The following is a 17,548-nucleotide window of genomic DNA, read 5'->3' on the forward strand; positions in this document are numbered from 1 at the left end:
GGTCATACAGCCAAGGAAGTGAAGAAATGAGCAGTGGGGCTTTTTCATCCCTAAACCCTGAATCACCATCTCCCAAGGTCAGGTCCCCCAGTCTCTCCCCATTCCCTTGTTATCCTGGGAATGAGGGATGGGGAGAAGGGTGGGGAACCAAAGGAGATTTCACCCCAGAGTCACTGTTATTCATGAAAGTAGACAGAGAAGCAGAACTCTGTCCCACAAGAAGACGGGGATTGGGGGTCCAATTCCTGGGCCTGGGGGCCCTGATGACTAGGGGACCAGATTCCAGGGTCTGAGGGGCCTGGGAGCCCGGACTGCTGAGGGGCTAGGAGAGAAGGGGGCTGGGGATCAGGATTCCTGGATCTGGGTGGGGGAGGGCACTGGGGACTCTGGTTCCTGGGTCTAGGGGAAGGGAGACTGGGGGAGCAGTCTCCTGGGTCTGGAGGGGTTGGGTGCTGGCACTCCTGGGGCTGGGGCCAGGATTTCTGGGTCTGGGTTGGAGAGGGCTTTGGGGGGCTCTGGTTCCTGGCTATGGGGGGCAGTGAGGACTGGGGAACCAGACTCCAGGGTCTGGGGGTGCTGGGAGCTCGGACTCCTGGGGCTAGGGGAGAAGGAGGCTGGGGACCAGAATTCCTGGGTCTGGGTGCTGGAGGGCGCTGGGGACTCTGGTTCCTGGGTCTAGGGGCAGCGAGGACCGGGGGACCAGTCTCCAGGTTCTGGGGAGCCGGGATTTCTGGGTCTGCGGGAGGAGGAGGCTGGGGCCTGAAGCAGGAGGAAGGTAGCCTCCAGGGAGAGTGTCCCGGCCCGGGGTCCTAGGGATCCGAGGCGGGGAAGCCGCGGGGACGGCCGGGGCTGGAGGGGGTAGGGGCCGGGCCGCAGTTAACAAAGGCCTCTCCCTCCAACAAGCGCCCCCCCTCGGCCCCGCCTCCCCGGCCCCCCGCCTGCCCTGATTGGTCGGCCTTCCTGCCCGTCAGCGCCGCCCCCTCCCCGGGTCTGCAGCAGCTCCGGCCGCCTCGTCGCGCCCCCCCAGCCCCCTCCCCCCGCCCCCGCCGCCCCCCGGGCCGGTGCAGCCGCAGGCGGGGTCCCCCTCCCCCTTCCCCCTCTCCCCCCAGGCCTCGCGCGCCCCGGACCGGCCCCCCCTTTCCCCTCCCCCTTCGCGCCGCCGCTGCCGCGATGCCCCCCCCCGCGCCCGGGGCCCGGCTCCGGCTTCTCGCCGCCGCCGCCCTGGCCGGCCTGGCCGTCATCAGCCGAGGTACCGCAGCGCCGGGGGCGGGGGGCTCGACCGGGACTTCAGGGTCCCGGGCGGGGATTGGGGGCGGGGGATAGAGCATCCCCGGGCGGGGAGGAGGAGGCCCCCGGACGCCGAGGTCTGGGCCGGGGGGGCGGGGGCAGCATCCTCTGGCTGGGAGAGGGGTCCTCAGACGTCTGGCTCCAAGCCCGGGGGCAGGGGTCCGCGTCCTGGGGCCCGAGCCTGGGCCTAGGGGCGGAGGTCTGCTTCTCCCGGTCGGCGAGAGGGTCGCGGACCTGGGGGCGGGAGTCTGCGGCTCGGGATCGTGGTGGGGAAATCTGACGCTAAGTAAGGGTCCCCGGGCAGGATCTCTGAACTGAGTTGGTGGGGGGTAGGCAGAGAGATGCCCCGTCGGGGGTCTTCCTCTCTGCCTGCGAGGGTCCCCTGGGGGTCCCGGCCTGCGGGCTAGGGTCGGCGTTTCAGGGGGAAGGTTGAGGGGATGATGTCTTCCCAGGTTCCCAGGGTCAGTAAGAGATGGGGGCAGGGGTGTCCAGAGACCTCCGTCCCGGGCGGCAAAAGAAGGGGGTGGGGCTGGTCTCTCAGCTGGGAAAGGACAGAAATTCCCCAGCTGGCTCGTCTAGGTTGGGAGAAAGTGTCAGTATTTGGAGGGTTGCATTTATGTGTAAGGGGAGATGGGGCTGGAGATCCAAGAAGTTGGGGTGCTGGGCTGGGGACTCCAGATGTGGAAAGCCCTGGCTGAATATTTGGGTTTGGGGCAGGACAGAGGGTGACTGAGGACCGCGGGAAGTGAAGGGTTAACCCGGGGTCAGGGATTAGTATCAGTCTTCCTAGTTGAGGCAAGGCGGGGGGCGGGCGGTGGGGGGCGGGCTGGGGGCTGGTCTTTTGTAGAGCTGGAAGGGAAGAATGGTAGGGGAGAGGCTGGGGGGTGGTGAACTTGGCCGTCTCTGTTTAGAAGATGTATAGCTGGACCTTGTATCTCCCAGCAGGCAGGAGACCTGGGGGTGGTCCAAGAGATGACCCCCTAAGGAGGGGAGGGGAGAGCTAGGAGGCTGGAGGCAGGGCCCGGGGTTCATTTAGTGCTTCTGGAGAATCGCCCTCGGGCCCTGCCCTGACCCAGAATCACAGGCAGGAACACACAGTCGGGAACATCCTAGAACCTCCGACAGTCTCCGCGAGACAGCTGCGAGACAGCGGCTCTCCGGCTCCCACCCACACAACGCCCGTCAGGCACAGCCACATAAACACCCGTCACCCCGTCCGACCCGGAGCCGCACCTGCAGACAGCCGGAGTCACACGGGATGCAGGCGGCTGGGGCGGGGCGGGGCGGGTGGCGGGGAGCAACCCCTCCCTGGTGCAAAGCGTCTGGGTGCCCCTCCCACCTGGCCCGTCTCAATCCCTGTCTGACTTTCTGCCTGCCTGTCTGTGTCTCTCTGTCTCTGTCGCTTGTCTCTCTCGGTCTCTCTCACGTCTCAGCCATTTCTGGAGGCTTCCTGGCTTGGGGTGACATCCCGTTGGTCTCCGTGGCTGGGTCGCTGGCTCTCCATCGCTGCTGGGTTCAGCACAATTCCACACCTGGCCCGCTCGGCCTCTGGAACTGCTTGTCCCCGTCACACCCTGTGTGTGTCTCTCCAGCCCCTCACATGGTGCCTTGATCCTCATCCACTTCTGGGAACTCACGTCCCATCCCGGGTCACTCATTCTCCTCCTTGTCCTTTGAAATGTCTCTGGCCTTCTCCCTTCACCTCTCCATTTTCCTCTCTCTTTTCCTTTACTCGCAAGATCACTTTCCATTTGCCTTCTACTTTGACTCTTCAGAACCCTAGAAGTAACTGTTGTTCACACGTGCAGGGCTGGGAGCTCAGTGGAACCAGGAGATGGTCTGTGACCTAGGTCAAGTCCATTCCCACCTCTGGGCCAGTTTGTTCCCTACCAGGGACTTCGACCAGAGGGACAGAGGGCAGAGGGGCTGGCAGGTGAGCTGAGACAGGATTAGAGGGTTGGAAAGACAGCCCCACCTACCCACCGCTGCTTGACGGCTGAGGCTGAGAAAAAGCCGGTGGAAGTCACGCCAGATTGCATCTCCTCCTCTCTTTTATTCATTTGATGGTTTCCAGATTACAGGAGGAGAGCATACCAGTGAGCCATCCACTACAAGAATGCATTAAAGCAAACCCCGCCACCCCCCCCCCCCCCCCCATGTTCCAGTCTCAAGAGAGAGCCAGGGTCCTCAGCCTCCCCAGTAGCCTCTCACTTGCACGGTCAGACAGGCAGAGTTCAGCGTCTGTAAAGGATTGGTTAGTTTGTTGACGTTTCTCCCAAGATAGAAACAAAGTAAAGCCATTTCTCTGCAACTGGCTTTTTTCCACTCAACTCTACCTCCCTGGCATCTGTAGATATTGCTCTGTCTTTACTTTTTTCCCCTCTAAATTCTTTATGCCAACACACACACGCATCCACACATCCACTTAGAAAAGTAGCTGCAGCTGGTGATTTGGGGGTGGTTCCTTTGCCGTATTAAATGAAGCAGGGGAAGGGTGAACACAGGCATGCGGACCCTTCTCTAGGGGGTCCCCCAAGCACCCAGTTTGTCTAGACTGTGGGCGCTGCCTTGTTAGCTGATTTAACACATGTTTACTAGGTACACAGACACTGTTCTAAACACTGGGGATCTATAAACACAGCAGTGGAGTCCCTGACCTCCTGGAGCTTACATCCTAGTGGGATGGAGAGAGATCCACCGACTAAAACCAACCCTACAAAGTGAACAGGTGATTTTAGAGAGTGATGAGCACAGAGGAAATGAGCATGACTCGGCAGGCAGACGAGTTGGCCTTGGGAGCTCAGGTAACATCTGAGCCGCTGAGTGGAGTTCGGACTGAAAGGAGGGGAGGAGCCAGCCTTGGAAAGATTCCTTGGGAAGAGCAGAAGCAAAGGCCCTGCAGTGGGAAAGTGAAAGTGAAAGTCGCTCAGACCCCATGGACTATATAGTCCATGGAATTCTCCAGGCCAGAATACTGGAGTGGATAGCCTTTCCCTTCTCTAGGGAATCTTCCCAACCCAGGGTTCGAACCCAGGTCTCCTGCATTGCAGGCGGATTCTTTACCAGCTGAGCCACAAGGGACCAGTGGAAAGAAACGGCCAGCACATGGAAAGTTCCAGGGCTCTAGGCTCAGCCTAAAGACACTGGACATCAGTGATAAGGAAGATTTGGGAGGTCAGCCAAGAGGAAGAGGGGTCTGAGGGCTCTTCAGTGGCAGTTAGACTAGCCTTTTCTTGGGCTTTCCCAGGTGGCTCAGTGGGTAAAGAACCCACCTGCCAATGCGGGACACTTAAGAAACACTGGTTCAATCCCTGGTTCGGGAAGATTCCCTGGAGGAAGGCATGGCTATCCACTGCAGTATTCTTGCCTGGAGAATCCCATGGACAGAGGAGCCTGGCGGGCTACAGTCCCTAGGGTTGCAAAGAGTTGGACATGACTGAAGCAACCCAGCACAGCACAGCACAGCACATGAGAGTCACCTGTCTGGAATGGCAGAGACCCACATGGTCCCTCCCATCACAATTGGATCCACCGCCAGGCTGCTCCCTGCCACATAACCATCCCACCAGCCAACACAAGTAGAGCTGTTTGCAGGTGCTTAACTAGCAGGAACCTGCTTGGGTGACCTTTCATCCTCTCCCCCTCAAGCCAGTGAGTGAGCCGTGATGATGGTCCCTGATGGGCCCCATTTAGAGGTGGGAAAACTGAGTCCCTGGTACAGGAAGTAACTTGTGTAGCTCGGTGGTGCAGCTGGGATTTGAACCTAGGCAGCCAGGCTCCCCAGTCCATTCATTTAGCAGGCTGGTTATGTTTGCTTAGTAGTAGCAGAACAGATGCTGAGTCCCGGGCTCAGGGGTGGGTGCTGGGCATAGAGCAACCTACAGCCCAGAACGGCCCTGCCCTTTCCCCACCCCCAGGGGACCGACACCGAACCTGGGATAGCAGTAGATGTTTCTTTAAAAAGAAGGTGCTGTTAAGAGCAGCAAGCATTTCTGCCTGCTAAGCGCTGAGTTAAACAATTTGCTTGCATGTTCTCATGGAATCCCTGACAAAAAGCCTGCTGAGGGAAGAAATACCATTTTTCTCCTTTCTACAGTTGAGGAAACTGAGGCTCAGACTGGCCGGGGGTCATCCAGTCAGGAAATGATGGGACAGACATTTGATCTATCAGCCCAGGCTCCTCAGGGCTTTCTTATCCAATCTCTAGAGATATCCAGCCCCCCTACCAACAGTTCTCTAAGTCCAATTTGGGGGAGGCCTTCAGAGAACTCCTGGTCAGGAAGGGAAAACACCTGGATGCTGTAACAGCTGAATCAGAGGGTACTCAATAGAGACAGTGGGAACTGTCCACCTTGTATAGTCAGGGATGTACTTCTGGAGGAGGGGGCATTTGAGCTGGGGTTTTGAAGAATGCATAAGAGTTCAAGAGTTGGCACAGCATGTTGCAGGCATCCATTTACATTCACTCATTCAACAAATTTTTCCCAAGGCCTTCCAGGCCAGGCCTGGTGCTGGGAGATCCTGGGGACACAAACCTGAGTCAGACTCAGGCTCTGCCCTCAAGAAACTTATAGTCTGATAGGGGAGAGAGACACAGACAGTCACCACAGTGTGATCTGAGCTCTAAGGGAGGTAGTGCAGGCATTGTGGGAAAACAAAAGAGGACTAGAAAGAGTAGGGATTCAGTGTTTTCCAAGCAGAATTCCTACAAAGGGGACCTCATGTGCACTGGCTTATTTATTTAGCTATTAAACACGTCTTGAGGCCGCCTACGGGTCAGACTGTGCATAGGGTGATGCTGCAGGTGAGGAGCCCAGGCCCCACCCTGAGAGGCTCCCATCTGGTGAGAAGAGCAGAGCGAGACAGTCCAAGGGATTGAGACTAAGAGGGAGGGACAGTGAATGGGACTCAGACAGATGGTGGGGCCGGGCCCAGCGACAGACAGGGTGGTGGGATGGCTAACCTGACCCTCTCCTCCATTTACTGACACACAGAGAGGGGAAGGGACTTACTCAAGGTCACACAGCACACAGGTCCTCCTGAGCCTGGAGTCGGGGAACTGCAAGAGACAGACGGGCAGACATCCAAATTTATAGACACACAGACCAGGCATACAAGACCCACTTGAGATAACTTCATCACTCATCTCCTGAGACCGCCCTCAGCCAGGGCCCAGCTGGGCGTGCTGGGGACGCAGATGGTCTGAGCCGGGCCTTGCCCTGGAGGAGCAGGTGGGGGAGGCAGACGCCTCTGATACACGGAGCCCTGGGAAAAGAGCGAGAGGCTGTGTGGGCTCGGATGGGCCGTCTCTCCTCCGAGAGGCGCCATATACCAGGTTGCTGGAGAAGGAGAAGCGTTTCGATGGGGAATAGTGGGAGGGAGAGAGGGGGAAGAAAAATGGGGAATGCAGACTTGGGTCGCACTAGGGGAAAGGAGGCAGGAGACAGAGATGTCAGGGCCCTGGATGCCAGGCTGAGGGGCGGGGACTTCGTCCTGGAGGCCCTCTGAGTGTTGGAAAGATCCTTCTGGCAAACAGTGTGTGTCTGTCTGTCTGTCTATTTGTCTCCTGGGATATGTGATTAAGATCCTGCCCTCTCCTGTGGGGTCCGCACCCTACCCCAGGGCCCGAGGCTGAGCTCAGGAGCCCTTGGTTCTACCCTGAGGCTTCGGGGGCACCTTGGACAGCTCCTTCTTCAATCCCCCCCCCCCGGCTTGGGGCAGGCCTCCTTGAACCTGGGACAGTTGCTATCCGAGGGCTGGGGAAGTGGCCGGCGGGGAGGGCAGGGTGATTTTGGCTCCCAGGAGGCATCTAACGACGCCAGCATTTTTGGTTAGGGTGAGGGAGCTCCTGGCATCTGGGGGGTCAAAGCCGGGATGCCCTCAAACATTCTACACTGCATAGGACAGCCCCATGATGAAGAATCATCCGGCCCCCAATGTCAACGGTGCTGAAATGGCGCAAGCTTGGTCTGGGATGTGTGTGCCCAGGAGTGTGACAGATCTATGGGGTGTGCATATGCGTGTGTGTGTGTGCATGGCTGTGTGTGATCTGATTGTAGGTGACAGCATGGCTGCATGTGCCCAACTCTTGGCCCAGGGCAGTTGCTTTGTATTTGAGAGCCTCCGTCCATGTGTCGCTGTTTCAGGCTGTAGCTTCATGCACGACTGTCCAGGGTCGGGGGTGGGGATGAGCATAGCCCTCCAGCTGGGAGGTCACTGTGACCGAGGAAGCCTGTGTGTGTGTGTGTGTGTGTGTGTGAGAGAGAGAGAGAGTCTTTGTGCAGGGCTGTAACTGTGTGTAGACTTGGCACCTGCGTGTGTTGGGCTACATGTGTGTAACCGTGTGCATCTGGTTATGTCGGCGGGGGGGGGGCTGGTCAGGGTGTCATGGCTGATGGCCGACTGGCGTGCTTCTGGGAAAGAGCTGTCTCTTCTAACTGACCTTCTCCCGAGGGAGTGTCCCGGGCTGTGTGCCTCAGCCTAAGTGTGTATGCCTCTGTCCCTCAGCGGACCCACTTGTCGTGGGTGGGACTTTTTCCTGTCCCTGGGGCTGACTCTTTCCCGGGCCCTTGTGTCTGTCTGTCCCCTGGCTGCCCCTTCCTCTTCCTAGGGCTGTCCTTGCACATCCTCTCCGCCAGGCTCAGGGCTGGTGAGTCCTTTCCCTCTCTCCAGGGCTCACCAAATGACCAGAGCAGCTCCAGCGCGGGTGAGCTGGGGGTGAGGGCTGCAGGACCCAGGCCCCAAATCCCAGGGCCTGGTGAGCCCACCGCCCTGGCTCTGCCCCAGCTGCGTCCAGAGGGGCTGCAGATGGAGAGGGCCTCCGGGAGTCATCAGGGTGGTGCGGGCAATTAATTCATCAGATTAATCAGTTCCTCATTCCGGGGCGGGTGCCGGGGCAGCCCTAAGCTGGGCAGAGCCTCCCCTGGCGTCCAAGGTCACCCGGCCTCTTCCTCTCCCCCGCCTGGTGCTGTCTCCATCCGCTGCCTCCGCGGGCCCAGCCCCCACTCCCTGGCCCCAGTCCAGCCTCTGGCCACAGTCCACGGAGAGATGAATGGGTGGGGGCGGGGGTTCTGCCAAGCGCCGGGGCACTGGAGCGGGCAGGCAGGAGTGGGCATGCGCCTGCCAGAGTGCCCCGCTGGGCCCGGGCACACGGGGCAGTCTGTGTGCACACGGGGATCGCTACACCATGCCAGAGGGCGTCCTGGGTGTCTGTGATAGATGTGTGTCCGTGAATATTCGCACACACCCGTGTTTGTGTGTGTGCTGGTGTTTGTGTGTCTGGGTGTCTGTGTGCACACGTGTGGGTGTTGAGTATCTGCCTGCAGCCTGTCTTTCCGTGTATTTCTGAGTTAATGTGTGTACATGTGTGTACCTGTCTGTTACATCTGTACATACATCTGTGTATATGAGTGTGTACTTGGGGGTCTGTGAATATGTATGTGCCTCTGTGTATGTGGATATGTGTGTGTGTACTCTTGAATCTGTGTGTGTTCACTTGAACATGTATGTGTGTGCCGTGTTTACACGTCTCTCTGTGTGTGCACAGCTTTGTGTGTCTCTACCTGCACATGTGCACTTCTGTGTTTATGAGTGTGCATGTGTCTCTGTGTGTGCACACATCTGTACACAGCATCTGTAAGTGTATACTTGAGCTTTGATGTACCTGTGTCTGTGTGCATATACATGTGTTTATGTGCTGTGATTGTGTTGTCCCAGTGTCTTGGGAGGTGTGTAGGTTTGTGTGTCCCAGCCTGTCTGGGTCAGCATGGGCATGTCGGAAGGTACGTTGCATGTGTCTGTGGTGAGTGTCTCTGGAAACATCAATGAATGTGTGTGCCAGTGGGTGTGGGAAGTGTTTGTCTGCCAGGGTGTGTGTGTGTGTGTGTGTGTGTGTGTGTGTGTACACATGTGCACGGTCCTGCCCAGCTGAGCTACCCTCCCTTCCGCAGGACTGCTGTCTCAGAGTCTGGAGTTCAGCTCTCCTGCTGACAACTACACGGTGTGTGAAGGCGACAACGCCACACTCAGGTAGGGGGACGCAGAAATGCTGCCCCTTCGCCCTCCTTAGAGGGGAACTGTCCTGACCCGCAGGCTCCACCCATACGTCCCCCCTCATCGGGACAGAGGCCATCAGGGCCCAGACTCTGGGCCCGGCTCCACCCTGGGACTCCGTGTGCCCACCTGTCAAATGGGTGGAGGAGCGGTGACCACCACCTGGGTTGTTGGAGGATGCAAGAGTCTGTACATACACCCCGGGGGCTTCCCTGGTGGCTCAGTGGTAAAGAAACCACCTGCCAATTCAGGAGACCCGGGTTCAATCCCTGGGTCTGGAAGATCCCCTGGAGAAGGGAATGGCAACCTGCTCCAGTATTCTTACCTGGGAAATTCCACGGATGGAAGAGCCTGGCAGGCTGCAGTCCATGAAGTCACAAAAAAGTCAGACACCACTTAGGAACTAAACAACAACAACACACGCTGAGCTTAGAGAGCTTAGCACACTGACTGTTTAATCAGAACTGGTGTTACCCTCCCCCAGCTCTCTGCCCTCCTGTGGGTCTGTCCCCCCATCTCTGTCGCTCTCTCTGAGTGTCTGTCCCCCTCTCTCTGGGTCCCTTGTCATTCTGTATCTCTGTCCCTCTCCCCCGGGGTGTCTGTCCCCCTCTTTTTGGGTCTCTGACACACAGCAGTCACTCAGTAAACATCAGCTGTCATCCCTCTCTGAGGCTGTTTGCCCACCTGTAAAGTGGGCACAGTCACAGCTGCCTCCCAGGACTGCTGTGGGAACTGGAGATGCAGCGAGCCTTCCTCTCTCCACCTCCAAGCCCCCTTGACAGGGGGGACCCTGGAGGGCCAGGCGGGGATGGGGGAGAGAAGAACTGCCCTCCCCTCGTCCTCCCCTCCAGCTGCTTCATTGATGAGCATGTGACCCGAGTAGCCTGGCTGAACCGCTCCAACATCCTGTATGCGGGCAACGACCGCTGGACCAGCGACCCGAGGGTGCGGCTGCTCACCAACACTCCCGAGGAGTTCTCCATCCTCATCACCCAGGTGGGGCTGGGCGACGAGGGCCTCTACACCTGCTCCTTCCAGACCCGCCACCAGCCGTACACCACTCAGGTCTACCTCATCGTCCACGGTGAGCCTTCCGCCGGGGCCCTGGCGGGGGAGGGGGAGCCGGGGATGGGCGCTGGGGAGAGGGGACACTCGTGTCCTCGTCAATCCCAGGGACATCCAGGGAAGACAGACACACTCCCTGCCCTCACGGATTCCAGCCAGGCAGAGGGAGAGAAAGTCAGAGACAACCTCCAGGGCAGGAGAGATACGCGGGCCGGGGGGGCACTTGAAGGAAAACCCCGCGTTCGTTGGCTCAGCCCTGTTTCTTGAGCACCTGCTGCGTGCAGGCACTGCTCCACAGGCCAGGGACAGAGAGGAGCCAGGCAGGCTGGCCCTGCCCTTCTGGAGGTGTCTTTCCGAGGAGAAGCAGTTTCCCAGACATCACGTCTGAGCTGAGACCTTCAGGAAAAAGAACAGCACGTGCGGAGGCTGGATGCTCAGAGCGGGAGAGGTGGGGGTGGAGAGACCCATGGCGGGGGGGCGGGAGGCTGGAGAGACCCATGGCATCAGAGGTGGTCTGGAAGCCAGCGAGCACGTGGAGAGACAGGAAGCCAGGGACGGCTCAGCCCTGCTCTTGACAAGCCCTGACCTGGGAGCCAAATCCTCCGGTTCCAACCTTGCCGCTGCCACCCAGGGGCTGAGGCACCCAAAGCGAGCCGGACGTTCAGACTCCTCATCTGCAAAACCGAGATGACGCTGTCATATATCAAATTCAAGACGTCATGCGTTGGAAGGGACACCTTCACTTTATTCTGCTTGCTAGAAACGGGGTGGGAGGGTAACCTGCCAGTTAAACACGAGTCCTTCATAAGGCCACCCTGATTGGAGAAATGTTCATAGGGGGCGGGGTCGAGGCGGGGAACGCCCCCATGTGTTAGAATTGATGAACAGAGCAACATCTCGCTTCCCTGGTGGCTCAGTTGGTAAAGAATTCGCCTGCGATGAGGGAGTCGAGTTCGATCCCTGGGTCAGGCAGATCCCCTGGAGGAGGGCATGGCAACCTACTCCAGCATTCTTGCCTGGACAATTCCATGGGCAGAGGAGCCTGGCGGGCTACAGTCCACGGGGTCACAAAGAGTCAGACAGGACTGAAGCGACTGAGCAACAATGCATGCACCCAGAGGGGAGTAGTGAGGGTTTCATGGGTTCATTTTTGTGAAATACTTAAAACAGGGTAAGCTTACACTCAGTAGGCACCATACAAGCATTAGCTAAACAAATTGCTGAGAATAATAGTACTAATCAATACAAATAGAGATGGGAAGGGAGGAATTCAGACCCAAAGATAGAAGATAGAAGCCACGTGAGAAGGAAGGTGGAGAGAGACTGAGAAAGTGAGGAAGACACAAGACCAGCGACTGGAGAAGGGGCGAGATCCAGAGGGGAGGGGAAACAGAGGAATCCTTACAGAGAGACAGGAATATCAGCTGAACCCCTGGGTCTGAGGGAGGAGGGACCAGGCCTAGATCCTGGGCCCTGGGAACCCACAGGGCCTCTCACTGACCTTCCCTCCGGTCTGCAGTCCCTGCCCGCATCGTGAATATCTCTTCGCCCGTGACAGTGAATGAGGGGAGCAACGTGAACCTGCTTTGCCTGGCTGTGGGGCGGCCGGAGCCCACGGTCACCTGGAGGCAGCTCCGAGGTGAGGACCCCACCCCTGGCTGAAAGTCCCTTCCCCCACTCCACAGGCTGGGCCCGAAGCTCCTCATGTTCCTGCTAGATACCCAGAACCTCCCACTCCCACCTCCTTTGATCCCCCCAGAAGCTTTGTCGTGACCGGATTTACCCCTCCTGCTTGGTCCTGTTATTTCTCCAACGGACCCCAGAGCCTTAGGGCCTACCCACGTGCCCTCCCAGGCTGGGGCTGTTTCCTCCACCCACCTGCTAGATCCCAGCTTGCCCCCCATCCCCGACTCCAGCAGCCCCAGTCTCTTCCCTACCAGCTCACAGGATTCTCCTGGACTCAGACTCCCATCTACTAGATGACCGGAGCCAGGTTAGCCCACGTTCCCGTCTCCTGTTCACATTACTGAATCTCTGCCGGATGCCTCAGGCTAGCGGTTCTCTTAGTATGGTCCCCAGACTCACAGCAGGAGCATCACCTGGAGACTTGCCAGAAAGGCATGAGTCAGAACCACCCCTCCCCCTATCACCACCACAATCTGTCCTAACAAGCCCTTCAAGTGATGCCAAGGTAGAGCTGAGAAGCACGGCCCCCAAACAGAGGGCTCTGAATGGGAAATTCCAGATCCGAGACGTTGCACACTGTCCCCTTCACTTGGATTTCCACCACCATTTCCCAGGCCCCTAGATCCTCACTCACTGCGTCTTGGGAGACCAAATACGCCAGCCCCTAGATTTCTTGGGACCCCAGAACGCAATATCTAGGTCTCGGATCCCTGGACCCTCCCCTGCCACTTCATCTGAGCCCCACAGTGCTGGTCTTGAGTTCCTGCATCCCCGAATGCTGTGAGTCCCAAAGGGTCTTCTGAGCGGGCGCGCTGTTCTAAGACCCCCAATACCTGGATTGCTGATTCCAGTCACCAGCTCCTGATTCCCTGGGCCCCAAGGGCTAGACCCCAGAATCCTGGATCCTCCCTCGCCGGGTCTGTTTTCTGGATCTTTCTGAGCCCCAGGAGCTCCTGGCACCCTCCCCACGGGGTTCTAGTTACTAAGTCCCAGGCTCCTCACTCCCTGTCCCACCGCAGCAACCCCCACCCCGCACTGACCCCGGCACTCCAGGCCCTGCGCCTGTCCGCCCCGCTGATGTTTGTCCGTGTTGTGCCCGTGTTGTCCCGTGTTAAGTGTTTGTGTCCGGCCCCGCCCCCTCCCCTCCCCTCCCCTCCCCCCACAGACGGCTTCACCTCCGAAGGCGAGATCCTGGAGATTTCCGACATCCAGCGGGGCCAGGCTGGGGAATACGAGTGCGTGACTCACAACGGGGTTAACTCTGCACCGGATAGCCGCCGCGTGCTGGTCACAGTCAACTGTGAGCCGCCCCCCACTCCTCCTCCACCCCGCCGGCACGGGGCACAAAAGTGGGGCGGGCCCTGGGTCCCTGGGGATGAAGAGTGTGCGAGAGGAGGAAGGGGGAGGGTCTGCGGGAGGAAGGGGTCTAAGAGGAGGGGGCTCGAGAACTCCCAGGAAGGAGGAAGGAGGGGGTGGGGGGCGAGACCCTTTCGTCCGCACGGGCAGGGAAAATTCGCTGACCCTGTCCCTCGCCAGATCCTCCAACCATCACCGACGTGACCAGCGCCCGCACGGCCGTGGGCCGGGCCGCCCTCCTCCGCTGCGAAGCCATGGCGGTGCCTCCCGCGGATTTCCAGTGGTACAAGGATGACAGACTGTGAGGATGGCACCGGGGCGGGCCGTGGTGGTGGTGGTGGTGGTGGTGGTGGGGTCCTCGGTCCTTTGGGACTCGGGGAGGGGGCAGAGGGAGCAGAGTTCTGGGTCCTGGGAACTAGGGGGTGGTGGGGGTGGTGTCCGGGTTCTAGGTGTTGGGGACCTCTGGGCCCCAGGGCAACTGCAGTGGCTTACTGGAAATTTAGGTCCTGGGGTAATGAATGATGGAACCTGGCCTCCTCCGACTATTCAGGAAGAAGGTCTGGGGTGGGGGTGATGCTGAGACTTGTCAGCATTAGGGTCTTAGGGGACCCCACCAGCTTTAGGGTTAGGGGACCACTGGATCTGAGGTTTAGCAGGGCCTGGGAATCCCTAGAGGTTGGAGGTGAGGGTCTGGGTGCCTGGAGAGGGGCGTCGGTGGGAGTGGCCCGGGTTCCACAGGGAGTTAGAACCAGAGGCTAGGGGTCGCTGGGATGGGGGACAGAATGTAGGATCTACAGGGAATCGGGGAGTCTAATAGTCAGGGGGCTGGGCTTTTTGTCCGGAGGGGGTCCCGGCCCAGGGTCCTGCGGTCTGGTCCCTGACCCGGATCCCCGGCAGGCTGAGCAGTGGCACGGCCGAGGGCCTGAAGGTACAGACGGAGCGCACCCGCTCAATGCTTCTCTTCGCCAACGTGAGCGCCCGGCATTACGGCAACTACACGTGCCGCGCAGCCAACCGGCTGGGAACATCCAGCGCCTCCATGCGGCTCCTGCGTGCGTCCCCCGAGGAGCGGAAGGGGCGGGGCCGGGGCTTGGGCGGGGCCGACCTGAATGGGCGTGGCCAGGGAGGTAGAGATGCAGAACCGCCCCTCGACTGACCCCGAGCTTAGGAAAGAGCCCAAGACCAGTGTTCATTGAGAACCCACTAAGGGAGGGAATTGGATGCTGGGGACACTGCAAGGCACAAAAGAGGCAAGGTCTGGTGGCTCAGACGATAAAGAATATGCCTGCAATGCAGGAGACCTGGGTTCGATCCCTGGGTTGGGAAGATTCCCCTGGAGAAGGGAATGGCTACCCACTCCAGTGTTCTTGGCTAGGAAATCCCATGTACAGAGGAGCCTGGCGGGCTGCAGTCCATGGGATAGCAAAGAGTCGGACACAACTGAGCGACTAACACTTTCACTTTTGTCTAGGGACTGGTACAGCTAGTAGCAGTAGTAGTAAAGCAATAAAGTACACAAATAAAATGAAAAGTCAACAAATACAGAAGCAAAAAACAATTTTGCATATTGATAAGGACTATCAAGAAAATGAACAATAGAATTGGGGATGGTAGCAGTAGACAAACGCATCAGAGAAGGCTTCCTGGAGGAAGCAGCCTTTGAAATGAGACCTGAATGGCCAAAAGAATCTAGCCCTGCCAAGATCTACCAAAGAGCTTTGCAGCAGGGTGGGCTGGGGGAGCGGGTGCGGGGACAGAGAAGAGCCAGATGATTAGATTAAAACAGAGTGTGGGGTGGGCAGGGTCCCTGAGTGAAAACCCAGAAAGGCCCTTAGGAGGCGGCCTCAGACAAGACCCTCAGAAGCAAGACGCCCAGGAGACACACGCATGGGGTCTTCCCACTCCAGGCCTCCTCCCTTGACCCTCTCTCTTTCCCCAGGCCCAGGATCCCTGGAAAACTCGGCCCCGAGGCCCCCAGGGCCCCTGACCCTCCTCTCCGCCCTGGGCTGGCTGTGGTGGAGGATGTAGGAAGAACTCAGTGCCGCTGGCGTCCCCCTGCGAGGGGGGGCTGAGGCCGAGAGCGAGAGGAGCAGGGGGAGCAAGCGCCGTGGGTCTCGAGGGGCGGAGGAGCTCTCGGCCGCTGAGGAAGAAGAGGAAAAGGAAGAGGAGGAGGGAAGATCTATAGAGAACCCATCACTGTGAGGGATAACGCAAAATTATGCATCTTTCTACAGCCATTCTCGCCACCGTTCACCTTTCCGATTGACCCACCCCTGGCCACCCCCACACCCCTCTCTTAGCTCAGGCTGTCAACTGGATCGCGCGTGTGTGGTAGGCGTGAGTGTGTGTGTGTGCATGTGTGTGTGTGTGTGTGTGTATGGATGGGGGGTGGGTGGGGAAGGGGGCCCAGCACTCTTCCCTCCTGGGCACCCCGCCCCCCGACATCCACTGCCCCCATCCCCGCTGTCTCTCACCTCTGGCTGGAGGTAGGTATGGGGTCTTCGTGCTGGAAGCTGTGAGGGGAGGTTTTCCAGGCTCCCGCTTTCCCAGTATATGCACGTACCCCGCCCCCTCCCCTCCCTGCTGAAAGGCTGTCTCCCGGGCAGGTTGGAAGTGGGAGGGGCATCAGACTTGCCTGGCAAGCTGTCACTCAACCTCTGCGAGCAGGTGCGGGATCTCCACTTTGGCTCTGGGCCTCCCTGCTGTCAACCAACCACCTGCCTGGAGCCCGAGGCCCCATCACCGGCTCAGCGGCCTGAGACCTTCCCGCTTTCCCTGTCCCTCCCCGCCCTGGACTTTCTGGCCCTCTCCCGGGCCGATCGGTGCTTCCATCCAACTGTCAGGCCGGTGCCTGCTGTCACCTGCCTGTCTCAGTGCTTTGCCCTAGCCCTCCCCCACTCCCTTCGGCCGCCTGCAGTGCCCCTACGGCCGGCCCACAGGTGTGAGCTTGCTCGTCCACCACTGCCTGGCCTCTCCAACTGACCCTCCCAAAGGCTGACCTGACCACCCTCACACACACTCAGACACACACACACGCACACACACCAGCGACTGTGACCAGCAATAGCCCCCTGGCTCCAGCTGTCCTGTAGCCGGTGACCAGCTGTGGTTCCCCCGAGGATGAGCAATTATGTCAGAAAGGCGCTCCGAGGCTGTAACTTCAGCTTGGATTGTAGGCATACCCCACGCTGGCACACCACATCCCACAAAGTGGGGGAAGAGAGGGGCATCACACAGACGTCCCCAGCCCAGACCGAGATGTTACCAACTCCAGCTCCCGGGAGACCCTCTTATAAACACCCACCCCAAACTATACCACCCAGCAGGAGCTTGGGAGGACGAGAGAGGGCAGAGCAGGGGCAGGGGGGGCAAGGGGCAGTGACTGTACCTCAGATGGGGGCCCCATCCCACATTGTCTTCCATTCCCAGGGTCCAGGGGACAGGGAGGGGAGGGGGAGGGTGCCAGGGAGGGGGGCGGGGGGGCCCTGGGGGCCGTGTGTTCCGATTCATGGGGAGTGTTGAGACCGCCACACCAATAAACGCCTTTTTCCAAAGTCTCCGCCTGCTAGTGTCAACGTCAGTAAGCATATGGGTGAGTGGAGTGCAGACTCCTGGTCATTGGTGGTGCCTCCCCAGCGTCACTTCTGCCCTCCCCTTTCTCTTTGGTAGATTTGGAATTGACCTATTTACAGAGGTGGCCCCTGATTGGCTGAAGCTACTCGGCATAGCCCGTTTCCCACTGTGACTGGTTCAGAGGTGGGCACATGGCCCAGCCAGGCTAATGAGAGAAGGAACACCAGAGCAGTGTGGATTTCCCAGGAAGAGCTGCTCTTCTGTTGGGATAATGTGGCTCAATGGTATGAAGTCAAGATCTGCAGGATGTCCATTCTCCATCACATGGAGAGATCTTGGGTCTATGGGGATAGCACTGGTGGGGAAGACAATACATGGAGCCTGCGAGTGATAGAAACACCATGGAATGCAGAGTGGAAAGTCTAGAGAAACTGAGTCCTTGATGACATCATTTGAACAACTGGATCAAAATTTACCTGGTGCCTACCTTCACTTACATAAGCAATAAAGTCCAATGTATGTTTAAACC

The 17,548-nt window shown here is 58.8% G+C and overlaps 1 protein-coding gene across 1 annotated transcript; it reads left to right on the plus strand.

Moving 5' to 3' along the window:
* The first annotated feature begins 1,170 nt into the window (after nucleotides 1-1,170).
* IGLON5 (IgLON family member 5) lies at nucleotides 1,171-15,474 on the plus strand. Its single transcript, XM_068992061.1, has 8 exons — nucleotides 1,171-1,249; nucleotides 9,237-9,315; nucleotides 10,191-10,423; nucleotides 11,924-12,043; nucleotides 13,256-13,390; nucleotides 13,627-13,747; nucleotides 14,344-14,498; nucleotides 15,386-15,474. The coding sequence occupies exons 1-8, from the start codon at nucleotides 1,171-1,173 to the stop codon at nucleotides 15,472-15,474; spliced, it is 1,011 nt and encodes a 336-aa protein (XP_068848162.1).
* The last annotated feature ends 2,074 nt before the right edge of the window (nucleotides 15,475-17,548 follow it).

The sequence above is a fragment of the Capricornis sumatraensis genome, chromosome 20, assembly GCF_032405125.1.
Source record: "Capricornis sumatraensis isolate serow.1 chromosome 20, serow.2, whole genome shotgun sequence".
Classification (NCBI taxonomy): domain Eukaryota; kingdom Metazoa; phylum Chordata; class Mammalia; order Artiodactyla; family Bovidae; genus Capricornis; species Capricornis sumatraensis.